The sequence below is a fragment of the Thamnophis elegans genome, chromosome 1 (assembly GCF_009769535.1).
Source record: "Thamnophis elegans isolate rThaEle1 chromosome 1, rThaEle1.pri, whole genome shotgun sequence".
NCBI lineage: Eukaryota > Metazoa > Chordata > Lepidosauria > Squamata > Colubridae > Thamnophis > Thamnophis elegans.
In genome coordinates this window covers 120,129,587-120,147,346 of record NC_045541.1, presented here as the reverse complement: position 1 = coordinate 120,147,346, position 17,760 = coordinate 120,129,587, and the positions used below count along the sequence as shown (strand labels likewise).

The following is a 17,760-nucleotide window of genomic DNA, read 5'->3' as shown; positions in this document are numbered from 1 at the left end:
GATTTTAACATAATAACTAGAAAAATGATAAATATAAAAATGATACATATATATACTATTTGTTTTTGGAATACTGTTTGATTATTACTTCATTAATATATACAGGAAAAACTACATATTTTTTCTTAGGAATCAATCAGTGATTTTTATTGGTACTACTCTGGCAAAGATATAATTGATGAATCTGGACAACATAACTTCTCTAAGGCTTTGGCTGTAACCAAACAGATTTTTAATTCACTAACTGAATATATACAAGTAGGTAAAATCTTTCTGTTTGATATAATATTTGCTGACATGAATGAATGGATGGATGACATGAATGGATGCTAAAGGTTTACTGGAATTAGTGGAATTTCATTATTACTACCATTTGTAAAATCATTTTTAAATAAATAAATAAGGAAAGAAAGAATGAAGATAATATCTACAGGGGATTTTTATGGGGATTCTGAGTCATCCAGGTCATGGTTGTCCCAAAGGTGCTTTTTCAAGAGGCAACTGGACTTTTTAACAAACTGCATCACTGTTTGGTTTGGTGGCAGCAGTGCCTCAGATAGAAGAGCCATGCGGAGAGTGGTGAGAACAGCTGAGAAGATTATAGGAAGGCCACTTCCCGTTATTTAAGATGCTGCTTATAAGCGCTATGTGCTTACAGCACTTTATGGTCTGTTTCTGTTTCTGCTCTGGGAGGAGGTTTCAAAGTATTTCTAGCAGGACTATCAGAGTCTGTAACAGCTTTGTTCCCTATGCCATCCATCTGGTAAACTCTCAAGATTTGTTTTTCTCACCATGTACATGTATACATCTGAACTAGACTGTGTTGTTTCTCTGTGTCATATAATATATGTGGGCATACTGTATGCATATTTGTTTATTTAGTCATGTTTATGTAGTGTATATTGGAAATGGTGACCTTTGAGAGCTGTATGCAATGAAGTTTGATTTTAATATATGCTGATTAGTGTAGATTTAAAGTGACAATAAAGTTATTCTAAGTCTAAGATGAAGACTTTCTGGGGTTTGTTTTTTTTTGAAGACTTTTTGCTTCTTATCCAAGAAGCTTCTTCAGCTCTGCTTGAATGAGAAGCGAAACGTCTTCAAAGAAACACCAGAAGGTTCAGTTGACTCTTGAAAAAAAACTCCTTTGGGACTACTGGTGTGTTATTCTCCCAGATCTTTTTATATATGGTAGTTGGGGTGGGGAGAGAAAACTGAGATTTTACATCTCTTAAATATATATATATTTCCTTCCAAGCTAAAGAATTGGACGGGGATATAAAAAGAATTAATTCTTTGACAGAGTTTTAATGAAAACTTCAGTTCAAGCAAATCCTCATTCATAGTATTTCACCTGCAGAAAGTTGTCTCAAAATGCCTTCTCGCCTTCTAATAGTTGCATCCAATTTCATTTTGTTTCAAGTTGTTTTTCCATTTACCTTTGCTCATTGCAAACCCTCGTTTGTGTCTTTTCTGCTATGGTCTAGTTTTATGGAACAGCATCTCTTAGAAGCTGCTACGTATGACCTGCCAATAACAGATTTCTAGAAGTTCTTACAGAGTAGTTTTGATTATTTTAATACATACATATTATCAAATTATTTTATGATTTTGTTACAGTTCTTATTCATTGCTACTATATCTCATGCTTTTGAGTAGTGATGGTGAACCTTTTTGGCACAGAGTGCTCAAACTGTAATGAACGTGCCATCCAGCTGCTCTTCTGGTTTCCAGTGTGCCAGCTGGTCTTCACGCATGCCGAAGTACCAGAAACCTGAAGATCATCTCGTCTTCAGGTTTCTGGGGCTCCGGCATGTGTAAAGATCAGCTGGTGCGCCGGAAACCAGAAGAGCAGTTGGCAATGGCACGCGTGCCCATAGGTTCGCCATCACAGCTTTAGAGTATATTGTATCATTACTGTGTGTTTTAAGCTTTATATTGTTCATTGTTGCTAAATTGTCAGTTCTTTGTAGATTTAGAGCATGCTATCAATAATTAAATAATAACAATACGTATTGGCATAGGTGCTTAAAAAGAAAACTTAAAACATCATTCTTTAATTGTAGGGCCCTTGCATTGGAAATCAGCAGAGTTTGGCTCACAGTAGACTATGGGATGCGGTTGTTGGCTTTCTCCATGTTTTTGCTAACATGCAAATGAAGCTTTCACAGGTAGATTTTATTCATCATCTTTGCTGAAAATGTAAAAGAATTGATCAAGTGTATACATTTTATTTCATATTTCATAAAGTAAGGTTTGTGGAGATAGAAATAAGCATCACATTCATATGCCTGCTTATTTGTCCCACTAGTCTCCCACCACACATACACACAGACATTCTGTATGCTGCATTAAGTGCTGTAATCCTGATTTGAATTAAACCAGAGATGCTGGTTCCCCACCTGAAATGGGGAAGCTCAAATTTGATCTATTAGAGAGTCAGGATTTCTGATTTAAGTGAACACAGGATTGAAGCACAACAAAGATCACATTAGAACTTAAGAACATGGAAATTTTGATAGTGGTCTGGTCTCAGAGCTTGCCATTTAATTTCTGAATGTTTCATTACCTGGCTAGGTAACATCATCAGTTTGAGTTTTTAGAAGTGTCTTGTCCTATTCTTCTTTAGCATGTATATGTCTTGTGTGCCAGTATGGTCAGTTGGCCATTTGTTTGGTGCTATATTTAAATTCTGAGATGCTGATTGGTTCCTTGTTGATCGGTCATTTAAATGGTCTGGTTTCTTACGTGTTCATATGCTGGATCTAAATAAATATGCTTGTTAATTATCCTTTTGTAGAGTACCAGGCTTCAATAAATTCATGCGTGTGGCAGATGTTGGCATGGCTGATGATTTTTGTTCCTTCCCAATAAAGCTGGTGGTGTTCATTGTCAATGTTCGCTTGAGATCAGGGATTTTTGGTCATGCTGTTTAACTGCTAGCCAATGTTCATGAATTCCTGTTTTCAATTATCTTCCTCTTTTTCCGACATAGAATTGTTTACAATTATTGCAATTTTTTTATGCTGTATAATGTTGTATATGTTGTATATTATGTTGCTGTTTATATAAGCTAAAGAGGAATAGGACAAAACACTTCTACAAAACTCCCACTGATGATGTCACCCAGCCTGGTAATGAAACATTCAGGAACTAAATGACAAGCTCGGAGAGCAAACCCACTACCAAAATCTAAAATCCAAGCAACAAGTATTTTCTATTATTTCAATGTAAGACTTTGATTAGAAGGTTAAACAAAGGCTGTTGTGATCTAGTATTATAAATCACAGGTTGGCCAGCTAAATGCACCAAGAAAGCCCAAAAGTGTGTATAGAAGACAAATCACTCTCTACTACAGTTACTCCCTGACAATTGGTATTTAAGGTAGGCTGCTTCTGATTCAAGAGATGGTAGATAGTTAATAAGATTAGCAGCAATTGATAATCCGATTCCTCATATATTTTCTTTTTTATCAATACACTGATGCCAGTTAATCCCATAGTTTAATGTACTTTTGTGTAAAAAAAAAAAAGCAAAAATAAAATGTCTAGCACAAGATAGTTCTTTACAATATGTGTAATTTATCTGCCAATGTCCATCACATTATCCTATTTATTCCAACATCAAGAGTACTTCCTATGTGTCTTAGGAAATGTCCCTTTGATGTTTCTTGAGAAGGCATACATTTAAAAAAATGGCATGGATCCATTTCCTTCCAGACATTCACTGAATAATTTCCTGTCACTAAAAGGCAGCTTTTGCTATTCCTATTTCTTTTCCAACCCTTCTTAATATGTCTTATACTGTTCTGGATAATTGTCTAATCTTCTGGGGCAGATTTCACAGACATGCAGACATTATGGGAAAGAAGAAACTGGATAATGATATAATGCCTTGATCTTGAAAGTGGCATCTTGTTCATGGGCCATCTTAATATAACCCAGGCACCGAAATCTTTTAGTGTAATTGGGCAGTGTTATTCCATATATCCTTTTACCTGGCATAGTAGTTCAGTGATCAGCTGCATTTATTTATAAAATTTCTGCTATCTTCTTTGGTTCCAAAATGCCTTCTTTGAGTTGATCTCAGATTCAGCCTCTAAGGTGTTTAGTATGGAAGATTGCTGCTTGACACTTTGGAGTTGGTAGATTGCCATGTATCCTCAATAGAATAGATAAGGTAGCTTTCATTGTTCTATATCTTACCTTGGAAAGCGTTTTCTGCACAAGCATTCTGCCATACACACATAGCTCATTGGTTCCAATCATGTAAAACATAACCATGGTAAATTGAGATGTTGTTTAGATCATTTTAACAGTAAATGTTAACTTTATTTGTATCTTAGGATTCCAGCCAAATTGAATTGCTGAAGAAATTACTGGATCTTCTGAAGGATATGGTGGTGATGCTGTTGTCACTGCTTGAAGGTGGAATCTTTTTTAACGTGTTATTCCTTCCGTTCCTATAAGCCACAATAAAATTAATTTTAAAAAAACTTCTCAATATAAGCTATTGTATCTACAACAGTAATTCTGCCTTGTAACTTGAAAAAGAAATTGCAATAGATTTAAACATATAGTTGAACAGTGGTTGCAAAGCTAATTGAAAGCAACATTATACAACTAGAAATAGTTGTAATCATTTCTAAAGGTGATTATACATTAAACATTATGTATGCATTTCAATTAAATAATGATTACATTTGTGATTTAGGTAACATTGTAAACGGCACAATTGGCAAACAGATGGTAGATACACTGGTCGAGTCGTCTAGCAACGTAGAAATGATTTTGAAGTTCTTTGACATGTTTCTCAAGCTGAAAGATTTAACAAGTTCAGAAGCCTTCAAAGAGTATGATTCCGAAGGAAAAGGAATAATATCAAAGAAGGAGTTTCAAAAAGCCATGGAAGGTCAGAAGCAGTATATGCAATCAGAAATTGACTTTCTGCTGTCTTGTGCAGAAACTGATGAAAATGATATGTTTAACTATGTTGATTTTGTTGAAAGATTTCACAAGCCAGCCAAAGATATTGGGTTTAATGTGGCAGTGCTCTTAACAAATCTCTCAGAACACATGCCAAATGATTCACGCCTTCAAACTCTATTACATCCGGCAGAAAGTGTCCTAAATTATTTTGAACCTTATCTGGGACGCATTGAGATCATGGGTAGTGCCAAGAAGATAGAACGGGTTTATTTTGAGATTAGTGAATCCAGCAGGACCCAGTGGGAAAAGCCCCAAGTTAAAGAATCAAAAAGGCAGTTTATTTTTGATGTTGTAAATGAAGGTGGAGAGCAAGAAAAAATGGAGCTTTTTGTCAATTTCTGTGAGGACACCATTTTTGAAATGCAGTTGGCTTCTCAGATCTCTGAAACTGATACAATTGACAGAATTGAGGAAGAGAATGAAGCTTGCTGTCTGAGGGAGGTTGGAGAAGACGAGAAAGAAGAACAATCTTTTGAATCAGCTTCAGCATTTGCAATGGCATGTGATGCAGTAAAGAAATATGCTGCCACAATTCTCAAGATCATTAGACTGAAAAATCTAAGGAAACAATATAGAAAAGTGAAAAAAATGACCTTTAAAGAACTGGTGAAAGTGTCCTTTTCTTCTCTTTGGATGCTATTTATAGGATTCTTCCAAATGTTTCTTACTATGATATGGAGCATTTTTCAGATCCTTTGGAGTACTGTGTTTGGTGATGGCCTAGTTGAAGGGGCCAAAAACATAAGAGTTACCAAAATTCTAGGAGATATGCCTGATCCAACACAGTTTGGAATTCATGACGATGTGCTCGAAGCAGTAGACATTTTGGAACATGGCATTGCAGCTGAAATTGTGCAATTTGTAAAAAAAGAAAAAGGAGAAAGTGATCTCTTATCAGATATTTTTGATATTTATACAAAAAAAGAAAGTGGATCCAAACATGGTCATGATATTGGCCTTGGGGACATTGCTGGTATTATTGGATCAGAAACACCCCCTTCTTTGGAAAGTGCAGTTCGTAAGAAGAAGAAAATTCAGGTAGGTAAAACAATGCAGGTGTTGGGTATGATAGATGAATGGATGGATGGATGGGTGGTTGGGTGGGTGGATGAGAGAGACAGAGAGATAAAGAGAGAGATAAGAGAGATTATATATATATATATATATATATATATATATATATGTATGTATGTATGTATGTATGCATGCATGCATGCATGCATGCATGCATGCACGTACGTACGTACGTACGTACACACACACACACACACACACACACACATATATAGGATTAAAAATTAGAATTCTATAAGTTCTATTAAAATATTTGTGACAGTGTAATATGATGCATTAAAAGACCATTGAAGCTATGCTGAGATATATTTTAAAGGTCTTAAATTTTTTCAAGTTTTAAAAATTCATTCAGTAAAGTCTATGTTTCCATATGATAGTACAAATAATGGTGCTATCCCACCCCACCCCAATAGCTTCTTGGTGTATTATTATCATTGGTGATTCTACTCAATTAGTCATTCTAAAATATTCAATCTGTTCTCTATGGTGTTGCCATTACTGCTGCTGCTATATTCCATTCCTCTGGAAAGAAAGGTTTATCTGATAATGTTGTAAGTCACCTGATGGCTTCTATTTCTCTACACCTCTTGCATGTGCATCCCAGTATCATATCACTTACATTTAGAAGCCAAACTCGCAACTTTTCAGCAGCACAATATTTTTTCTTAAGGGTGGAATGGAGAGCAGGATGCCATTAGTTCTCACGCTAATAAGAAGTCTAGTATGTAGTCATTTTCAAAACCATCTATAGGTATAGGATGTCCTGCCTTCAAAAAGAGACATTTGTCCCGCATTGTACCTCAGAAAAAGCACAAAAAAGAATCAGAATTTTATTGTTTAATTTATCTCTAGATTGCTTTCTTGTCTGAGCTCACTAAAAATCTTACCTTAGAATTTAGTTGTAGTTGTACAGATAGAACCTCTGGAAAAAAGGAGATCCCTCGGGTACCCTGGTCCCAAGCCATGTACAAATTTTTACACAAAACATTTTGTGTATAAACACAAACACACAACATTACACGCAACATTTTCAGGCAAACACTCATCAACATGGTTTTAATTAATTAAAACATTCATAATTAATTGGATAATATTATCATAATATTAAAATTCTGTATATTTTACAAAAATTTCAGCTACCTGAAGTTACAAGGGATGATGAATCAGAAACAAGAACAGAATCTGAGAAGGCTGAGTAAGCTATGTATAGTTAAACACTGTTGTGGTTTTTTTTAATGTTAGAAAATGTGGTTAAAGAAACTTTATGAATATTTTGAATGAGGGTGTTTAAAAATTGTACAATGAAACAGTCAACTTTTCCCTCCATATTTTAACTCCAGTTAATTCTAATGGAATTGGCGGACAGAAACTTTTTTTTGGTCATTCATCAATAAAAAATGCATTCGATAAAGCAAAGCAAAGTTAAATCCTAACACCAATGACTAATGGCAATCGTTGTGATGGAAGCTTACCACAATATAGCTTTTAGAGAGAAAACCTTATTATGGTTTAGTAAATAGTACAAATAACAATTTTTGAAGTGTCCCCAAAAAATGGATAGTAAAAGGTAATCAGCTGATGCCTTGTAGAATTAGCAGTGCAAAGGAACCTGGGTTTGGTTTCAATGACACCTTTGTCACTGTTGCTTTCTTACAAAACACTTGAAAATCAAAGAAAATATTTTTGTTATTAATAGAGATAGTTTATAGAATTGCCTGAAAATTTAATCCGAGAGCAAAAATAAATAAATACATCTTAATTACAGACAGTCTTACGTTGTTAAGTAGTGTGATTGTTAAGTGAGGCATTGGTTGCAATGGGATCCAGAACCCACCACTGAGTTGAGCCCATTGCTAAGACCCTGGGCTACAGTCATATGACTGCAGAAATGCTACAGTAGTTTTATGTATGTGATAAATCACATTTTTCGGAGCAATTGCAACTGAATGATTGCTAAACAAATGGTCCTAAGTCAATGACCACCTGTATGGTTTTGTTCACATTTGCATTCCTTTTTTAGTTATATCAACACAATAATTTGTCCTTTTGAATTTAAAAAATAAATAAATTTTATATTTAAAATTATCTAAGTCTCCTTACATTAGAAATGCATTTATACTTACTCTCAAACTATATAATATTTAAACTGTTATGCAACTGCTGTTTCACCATATACTGTATATGTGTACACAATCCCCTTGACTGTCATTGGCAAGATTACTAGTATTAAGAGGCAAAATTTCAAAGTCAAGAAAATAATAAATGTGATCTGTTTTCACTGTAGTTTGAAAACTGATTACACATTTGATCATTATTGTTGCATATTTTCAATTGTTATCATCTATTAAGCTTTTGTTTATGGAGTATTAGCCCAGAGAAATTCTTATGTCTTGCAAGCGCTGCAACTGTAGAATGTAAACCATGGGAATATATTAAAAGGCACCTTCATGCACAACAAACATCTGATTGGAAATTTTAATGGGATAAGTGTGCTAATACAGAGGAAATTGGCAATTAAAAGCTGATCCTGGCCAATCTTATCCTACTAATTTGTATTTTCCATGTAATATGCAATTAAAATGTTACTATTATGCAGCTTTTGTACTTCTCTAAATGTTGTTTGCCTTGCCAAATGAAAAGATTAAACAGGGGAAATTGCTAGAATGCATGCATTCATTAACATTTGTATATAAAATGCTTTTTGGGACATTACAAAAATTCATATATGTATATTGAAAAATGCATGTCTTCACATTCATCTGTCCTAAACGTTTACTTTTTAATTAGCTTTGTACAACGTCTGACTTTCCATGGTTTATATCTGGGCATTGTAAAAATCTAATTCATAGCTTGTCATTTCCTATAGCATGGAGGATGTTGAAAAACATGATAAGATAAAGGATGATGTAAACTCTGAATATTTGGAAGTTGAAGAACCTAAGAAAAGAAAACGACATGGACACAAGTTAGAGAAGCCAGAAGCAGTTATGGCTAATTTTTTTAAAGTACTGGAGATCTATCAGACAAAAGTTTTGGTATGTTGAATCTCTTTTAAATAATAACATTTTAAACTTAAAAGGGATTGTGAGGGCTCAGTGGTTAAACACACTGAGCTTGTCAACTGGAAAGCTGACAGGCTAGGTTCAAGACAGGGTAGAGTTCCTGTTACTTGTCCCAGTTCCTGTCAAACTAGCAGATCAAAAACATGAATGTAAGTGGATAAATAGGTACCACTTTAGTGAGAAGGTAGCAACATTACATGTACCTCAGCATATAGTCAAACTGGTCACAGGACCACTGAAGTGTTTTTGGACAATGCTGGCTAAGAAATGGAGGGCAGCACTGCCCCCTAGTGTTGGACATGAATGGGCAGGGCAAACCTTTACTTTTACCTTTATTTTAAACTTAATAACTGGGCTCTGTGTGGGCTTTTGTAAGACAGATTGAAAAGGGAAAGAAAAATTTGACATGAAATATAATTAACATTAATATAATCAGTTTGAAACAAATAGTTATTATGATTTGCAGTTTGAAAAATTATATAGATTTCATTATATAACATTTTAGGTCTGAACCTTCTTTATAAATTAATTACATTCTTTATGTGTTTTTTTTTCTCCAGCACTATTTGGCAAGAAATTTCTACAATTTAAGATTCCTTGCACTTTTTGTTGCCTTTGCCATCAATTTTATTCTCCTCTTTTACAAGGTAATGTAAATATATCTATCCTATGCATAGTGTCTAAATTTTCAGAGTGATATTTACAATATTGAAAATCTTAGCTACAGATACAGTATTATTACTATAAATTAGATAATGAAAGTGATACTAATATTATAGCTTGAATATTCCAAATACATTGATGCATAAACAGTTCCATCTATTTGCAAAGAATTGGGCTCCAGGAGAAGCAGAAGAACAATTGGTAATACTTTCTTAAATTCTTTCTTTTCTCTGCAACCTCCAACATTAATTTATAAGTTGTTCTGAAATATCCTTCAAGAGACTTGGAAAATCATTCTGGGGATTACAAGGGACAGGAAGATAGGAAACATTTTTCCTTCCTTTCCACCAACTCCATAGAATCTATTTCCATATCCATCAATAAGTTACTAATTCATTTTCAATCGCAAAGAGGTGAAAAATCTTAGTGGCATATTTTTATGTTATGATTGGTTTCTATTCTATTATTTTATACCTCAATAATAATGTTTTACAATTTAAAGTATTTCAGGTGCCCCATACATACTATCTTTGTTATAGGACTTACAGTCTGGTAGAACAGGATGATTCTATTGTTATCTCGGTTGTTTTCTTTGAGACAATTATAATATTTTATATTGTCATCCACTAATTAATAGAAAAATATAATATGCTTGCAATAAGGAGACTCGTAGCAAGCCATTTGAATTGCTATCACACTAATCCACCTATTTTATATTTCAATAACTTATGCTTTGTGTACAGTAGTATCTTATGTATTTTTATGGCTTTGAGAAGCATTATCTAGGAATGCGTTATTACATACCCGTAAGAAGAATGTGTGTATGTGTGAATGACAGGTGACAGAAGAACCATTGGAAGAAATGGAAGAAGATTCTGATTTATGGCAATCTTTAGATGAAGATGAGGATGAAGAAGGAATGGTGTTCTTTGTCTTACAAGAGAGCACAGGTTATATGGCTCCGACACTTAGGGCACTTGCTATTATTCATACTATTATTTCTTTCCTATGTGTAATTGGATACTATTATTTGAAGGTTAGTCATTTCCTTTATCTTGATAGAGCCATTAATATGTCACGTTCTTGTCATATTACTATTATATAAAGTGACACATATTTCCTCATTTTTCCATCAAATCACTTGGCTACTATTTGTTTATTGGTTGGAAAATTTGGCAAAACTATGTTTGCCAGCATTCCAGATGGTTTCAGGAGGCTACGTCTCGGTCTGGTCCAGTGAGAAGAGCTGATTTTTTTTGGCTTAACCTTTCCTTTTTGGAACTCTGAGATGGTAAAAGATTCTGAGAGATAAATGTTTTCCACGCTTCCCTTAAAACCATCTCAGAGACTCCCAACCTCAGAAACCATGAAATGAGATCCAGGGTTGGAGAACAATGTGGATCACAAAGAAAATTAAAAGAAAGAACGAAAGACCAAATCAGCCAAATCACAAATGCAAGATATATTGAAACATGGGTAGATTCTGTATCTTAAATAATGGTAGCATGTCAGACAGTCATAAGCAACAGCTTTAAACTTAAAAAGCAACAACTAAGTTCAAACAGCTATCAGCACCCAAACATAAACTAGAAGATAGGATCAAAAAACAAACCAGAACTCAAGACAATGAGTCCAGAAATACCAGTCAAATTAGACTTAAGTTATATCTTGTTATTAAAGCAAGATTCATCTGGAACAGGATGATTTTTATATTACTTCCTGCCCAGATGCAGCTAATACTATAAAAATGTATACTGAAGACGACAAATGAAAGACAATGTGCAAATCCCTGGACAAAGCACTAATTTATTATACAAGCAAAGTTTTGCTTAAGATTTTACAAGGAAGGTTAGTGCCATATGTGTAGAGAAATATTCCAAATGAACAGGTAGAAAAGGCAGAAGGACATGAGATCAGACAACTGATATAAGGTCCTTCAGAAGTTATGTACTCCATCACTGAAGGTTTTTAAAAAGAAATTGGACAGCCATTTCTCTGAAATGGTATAGGGTCTTCTGCTTGAGCAAGGTTTGGACTAGAAGCTCTCTAAGGTCCCTTCCAACTCTGTTATTCTGTACTACTAGAATAAGAGAATCTGGACAGAAAGGGATTTATCAGATTAGTGAAAGTTACAGACTTTCCCTGGAAGCTATTACTTATATTCATTTATTCCTGGAGGACATCTATGTGGTCACTAAGAGTTGACACTTGCTTGATGACACCTAATCAATCAATATTGATTTATGTGGCCAGTAATTTCACCAATGGCAACTTTGGGCAAAATAATGCAATATAAACATAATGGGATCTGAAGACAATCGAATTAATTTGATATAATAATAGTCATAATATCAATAAGAAAAGCACATTGATAGACTCCCCCAAGCTATGATAAGTGAAAGAAGGAGAGAAAAAATTATGGATTTGGAGATGGTTATTAAAAGTACCATGGACTGCAAATAGCATTGATAAATCTAAAGGCTGGAGCAAATAAAATGGACTGCTTCCTTTGAGTGATTATTAGCAAGCAGAAACTCGCATATCTGGGTACATGATTCAAATGAATGATAATTTTCCTAAGCCTGTGCTTAGGAAGTAAAAGTAAACAAAGACAATGGATCAGGTGGATGAATAAGATCAAAGAAATTACTGGAGTGTTCTTATAAGAGCTGCAGATCCTGGTAACAATGGGAAATATTCTTTATATAATCAGAAAAGATTTGATGGTATCTTAATAACATACATAGATCTTAAATTCATAGATTCCAGTTAACATTAAACATTGTATAGAACTGAAAAAAGTATCCAAGTCTATGCTCATATTTCATCTTATATATATCTTATGTATTCTTATTTAACTATACAATTCATGCTAAATAAAAGATCCTTCTTCTTACTGTATTATGTTATAAGCAATATTAGATCCAAATATAGCAGTAGACTTATATACCGCTTCATAGGCCTTTCAGGCCTCTCTAAGCGGTTTACAGAGAGTCAAATATGCTTATTAATAATTGAAAACCTATTGATCAATAGATACACTGCACTAATCCTGAATCCAATTCAATTTCTAGATCAAATAGCATCTGTTATTTATATAATATGGATTATCAGATGGCTGTACATAATAGTGAGTTAAAATTGTAACCGCTTTGTAAATAACAATATCAATATTAGTTATAATAATTGACTTTATCTATAATGTTTTTAAAAGCAGATTATTTAAAGCAATTGTATACAAATACAAATACAATACAAATACAAATACAATTCTATAAATGTTCAATCAGCTTGAAGACATTGTAAAATATTTACCTTCATTTCAAAATTTGAGATCACTAAAATACTTCAAAATGTTTTCCTCTAAAGGTTCCCTTGGTTGTATTCAAACGTGAAAAAGACATTGCTAGAAAGCTAGAATTTGATGGTCTATATATTACAGAGCAACCATCTGAAGAGGATATTAAAGGGCAGTGGGATCGTTTAGTCATAAACACTCCGTAAGTGCCACATTGTATGTTGAATTGCAGTAAGATTTTATTAAGGCTTACTTTGACAGTGTACCCAACATAATTCTGTACAGGTGAAATTATCATATTTTATGTATGATACAAATCACAATTTGTGTTGATATAGGCCCTGACCATCTTTCTACATAGTTCATGAAGATCGGCACTTTGACGGTTTAAATCTCTAGTACCACATAGTCCTGTTATTTGTCCCAGATTCTGCCAACCTAGCAGTTTAAAAGCATGTAAAAATGCAAGTAGAAAAATAGGGACCACCTTTGGTGGGAAGGTAATATCATTCTGTGCCCCTTCGGCATTTAGTCATGCTGGCCACATGACCAGCATGGCTCGTCAGCTTTGAAACGGAGATGAGCACCGCCCTCTAGAGTTGGGAATGACTAGCACATATGTGTGAGGGGAACCTTTACCTTTACCTAAATAAAGTGTATATGTAACAGCATCGGATGTGGCAAGGTGCTTAAGAGAATTTTGCTTCCCAGAGACTAGAGAATACTACTCATCTGATATAATGCAAGATAACTTTATATGTTCCGTCAGGAAGCAAGAATATGAAATTTGCTCTTTTATTTTTTCCTACATGGAAAATATTTAATGTTGTTCCTTATTATCTCTTCACTTCAATGTCTGACTAGAGAAGCAACCCAGAATTGCTATGATGAGATAGAGGGGCCATAATGATTGAAATAAATAAATAAATATTAGTATTATTCCAAAGTAATCTTTTCTTAAGCAGACAACTTGCTCCCCACTTTGTGAGGGATTGGCCTGTCAAGATCTGAACCAAAAGCTGGTTTGTTAGTAATAATGCAAAGATAAAAGCCTTTTTTGCTGCTCAAAGGTTTGAGGGACCCCAATCCCTTATGGCACACAGGCAGGAGAAAAAGGATAAATAATTTAACATTGCTTGTATATTACTTCCATATTACACTTGAACATTGTTGGATTTCTTTTTAATTACATTTTGACTGTTGTGATAAATATATTTAATAGAAAGTTGTAAGTTTGCTGCCTCTGAGTCTCTAGTGTTTTCAGAGAGACGTTTGACATGATTGTTGTTTTGTAAAATTTGAGATGAGAAGAACCCCAAATGTACTTTTTTCAAGGGCAACTGGACTTTCTGGTTTTTCTTTGAAAATGTTTCCCTTCTCATCCAAGAAACTTCTTCAGCTCTGGCTGGATAATGGAAAATAGAAGGATTTATATTCCTTGCAGACAGCTGGCCATTTGCATCCTTGTAGAGAGTCTTTGAGGCCACCTGGAGGTTTATCTGTGTCATCAAGGCCACCTGAGTAGTATAAATGGGTGTGGAGCTTTTTGGAAGTCTTGAAAGGACTATGTTGTAGACTGAAGATAGATGTCGTATCCCTCCCCTCTGATGAGAGACGGCTGTTCAATTTTGACAGATTCAATTTTCAAGTTCCAAGAAGGCTCCACACCCATTTGCACCACCAAGGTGACCCTGATGACACTGATAAACCTCCAGGTGGCCTCAATAACTCTGTATAATCTCTGTAATCTCCCACAGTAGAAAATGTGGCAGGACTGAAGTCCAAAAGGCAAAAGATGGTTTCCAGATCTGACAAGCACTTTGTTTTAGGAAAAACTTATTCAGAACTGAAGAGTAAACAAATAGTGTTTTGTACAGTACCCAGTCCTCCCTGAGAAAACACCTTGTTTCTGCATGAACAGAAATTTGTGAATGAAGTTAAATGAATACAATGAAAGTAATACATTAAAGGATGAATTATGTTTCAGGGAAAAACTTAACTTTTCATCATATTTATCAATGGCTATAGATATTCATAAATGTTTTACTTTTAATACTACAATGCTTGTTTTCTATAAGGATATTTTTAAAAAACAACTAGTAACCCTGTCTCAATAAAATCTGATGAATAATGAAAAAAACATTTCAAAAAATAATCTAAGCTTAAATTTATTTCTTGAGAAACATTTAAGTATATAATCAACTATCAATTTAAAGTATAAGAATTTTTAGACATATATAATTTTATAGACTAGTTTCTATTTCTTTAGAAATATAGATAAATAACTTGAGAGAGAGAGAGAGAGAGAGAGAGAGAGAGAGAGAGAGAGAGAGAGAGAGAGAGAGAGAGAGAGAGAGAGAGAGAGAGAGAAAGGGTTTGTGACCCCAGAGTGGGGGAAATAATTAAAAAAAATGGGGGCACTATAGGAGGCACAGTTTCTATGATGTCATCATTCACTTGAGCTTTTTTACCCTGTCTGATACTATATGAAAAAAAAACTTTATTCTAGAGTTTGTGTGAACATAATATCTGCATAACGTGAACTAAAATAATAAAGCACCAAGGCAATTAAATTACTTTTAGTGAGGATAGGGTTGTGGATTTTCTTCTGGGTTTTTTTTTTTTATGTGCGTGTGTAGGATGGGTGTTCTTACTGGATTGTCTTATATTGAGGCTTTGTTTATTTGTTTGTTTAATTAAATTTTAGTAATTATTTTGTCTTTGTTACAGATCTTTTCCTAATAATTATTGGGACAAGTTTGTGAAACGAAAGGTACGTTCCTTAATTCTTTTAAATCAAAATAAAACTATTAAATAAAAGGTAGTAACCAGAGGTGGGTTTCCAATTTTTTTACTATCGGTTCGGATGCTGTCCTGTGCACACTTGAATGCACTTGCAACACTTTTGCGCATGCACAGAAGAATCCGGACAGGTGGGCAGAGGCTCCCACCGCTGCTACTACTGGTTTGGTTGATCTGGGGCGAAGCGGCAGCAACCCAGCTCTGGTAGTAACCCATGTTTCATAATAATAAGCACCTATTGGATTGGTCCAAGATGTTTCTGCAGAACAATAGGAACATATATGCTCTGTATACTCCCCACAATGGTAATTTGTTTATTTTTAGGATTTTATGTTTGATTGCTCTCACTGGGAGATTTTTGCCCCCACTTTCAATCTTCCCCTCCTTTCTGTGAGAGAGCAGTCTTTAAAGAGCATCGAGTTTTAAATGCAAAACTTTTTTTAAAAAACTTAGTGGGAACTGCTTTAATTAAAACATGATACTTTATTTTATTTTTATTTTCTTGAAGGTAATCAACAAGTATGGTGATTTATATGGAGCAGAGCGCATTGCAGAACTCTTAGGTCTGGACAAAAGTGCTCTGGATTTTAGTCCAGTAGAACATACTGAACCAGATGAAGCCTCTCTTGTTTCATGGTATTGTTTGCTTTTACATTTAATAAACTGAAATGTATTAAAATAATACAATTGATTTTTTTCATTTTATTTGTTTTATTTTTATGTTTGCGGTTATGCATGGACAGCCCTGTGATGGAAAGCTGAAGTCTTAGCAATCCGATCCTATGCATAAAGAGTATGTGTTTGTGCACTATAATGATGATCCAGAGAGTTTTGTGCTTTCACAAATTATGTTATTATTCAGTTCATGGATCTCGACAACCTAATAAGAACAAAAAAAATAGCAATACTGTTATGGCTGTTATAGCTTTGAGGTTCATTAATTATTTGGATGGAAATATCTATTTTTAATGTGCTCTGTTTTGAGAGAGGGAATATTTTAAGTATGCTTTTATGAATTTCATAAAATCATAGTATTAAAATGAGACAATTGTTGGCAAGCTACAACTATACTTAATCAATTGCTTATTTCACAGGCTAATATGCTTAACTTTAATTATTTTTTTAAAATGCTAGATTATTGGCATCTTTGTTTTGAGTTTGTAATGTAATACAATAAGTTATAACTGTCATTCTTTCTAAAAGAGAAATCACTTGCAGATTGCACAATATAATGGAGCTTAAACATTTTGCCTAAGGATTGTCACTTGGGAGCATATCACTACACATCATTGGCTAATTATCTTTACCCAATTTCTTTTGACCAAAATTGCTTTGAGAAAGATTAGGGAGATATAGTCTAGATGGGAGTGTAATATTACCTTGAAAGGAGAGAGCTGGCCTGATTCATTACATTATTACAAAATTATCACATATGAATGGGACACACAGATATTTTTGATTTTTTAAATTATGTATACACAGATGTTCTTATGCCTATTATTTATAATATTGTAAGTAAGTTAAAATGATCAATCATTTTAAACAATAGCATGTAAGTGGCACATAACATACCTGATTCCTTCTTTTAGCTTCATTACTTTGACATACAGTTTTAGTTGGAAGGAAGTTCAAGAGAATACACCATTAGACACAAGCAGCTCTGCAGGCAGTAGTTTCTTTGTCTTCCTTTCAGGAAAACACATGCCATTTCCCCTCCTCCTCTTCAGTTTTCTATTTTTCTCCTTTCCATAAGCATTCCAATTCCCTTCAGAGTAAGACTTCATTGGGTTGTTTTAGAAATTTCTCCTCTGAGACTGTTTATTGAAGATTTTGTATTACTCAAATTCTGATGATTCCCTTAAGTCCGTGGATA

The 17,760-nt window shown here is 34.1% G+C and overlaps 1 protein-coding gene across 1 annotated transcript in view; it reads left to right on the top strand.

The window, feature by feature from the left end:
* RYR3 (ryanodine receptor 3) overlaps positions 1 to 17,760 on the top strand; it is a 249,476-nt gene that overhangs the window by 211,085 nt on the left and 20,631 nt on the right. Inside the window, exons 86-96 of the mRNA XM_032213643.1 lie at positions 130 to 258; positions 2,067 to 2,171; positions 4,346 to 4,427; positions 4,714 to 6,026; positions 7,199 to 7,257; positions 8,929 to 9,097; positions 9,685 to 9,771; positions 10,626 to 10,823; positions 13,157 to 13,287; positions 15,816 to 15,858; positions 16,396 to 16,523. Coding sequence (XP_032069534.1) covers positions 130 to 258; positions 2,067 to 2,171; positions 4,346 to 4,427; positions 4,714 to 6,026; positions 7,199 to 7,257; positions 8,929 to 9,097; positions 9,685 to 9,771; positions 10,626 to 10,823; positions 13,157 to 13,287; positions 15,816 to 15,858; positions 16,396 to 16,523 — 2,444 coding nt within the window. The remainder of the gene's footprint in view (positions 1 to 129; positions 259 to 2,066; positions 2,172 to 4,345; positions 4,428 to 4,713; positions 6,027 to 7,198; positions 7,258 to 8,928; positions 9,098 to 9,684; positions 9,772 to 10,625; positions 10,824 to 13,156; positions 13,288 to 15,815; positions 15,859 to 16,395; positions 16,524 to 17,760) is intronic.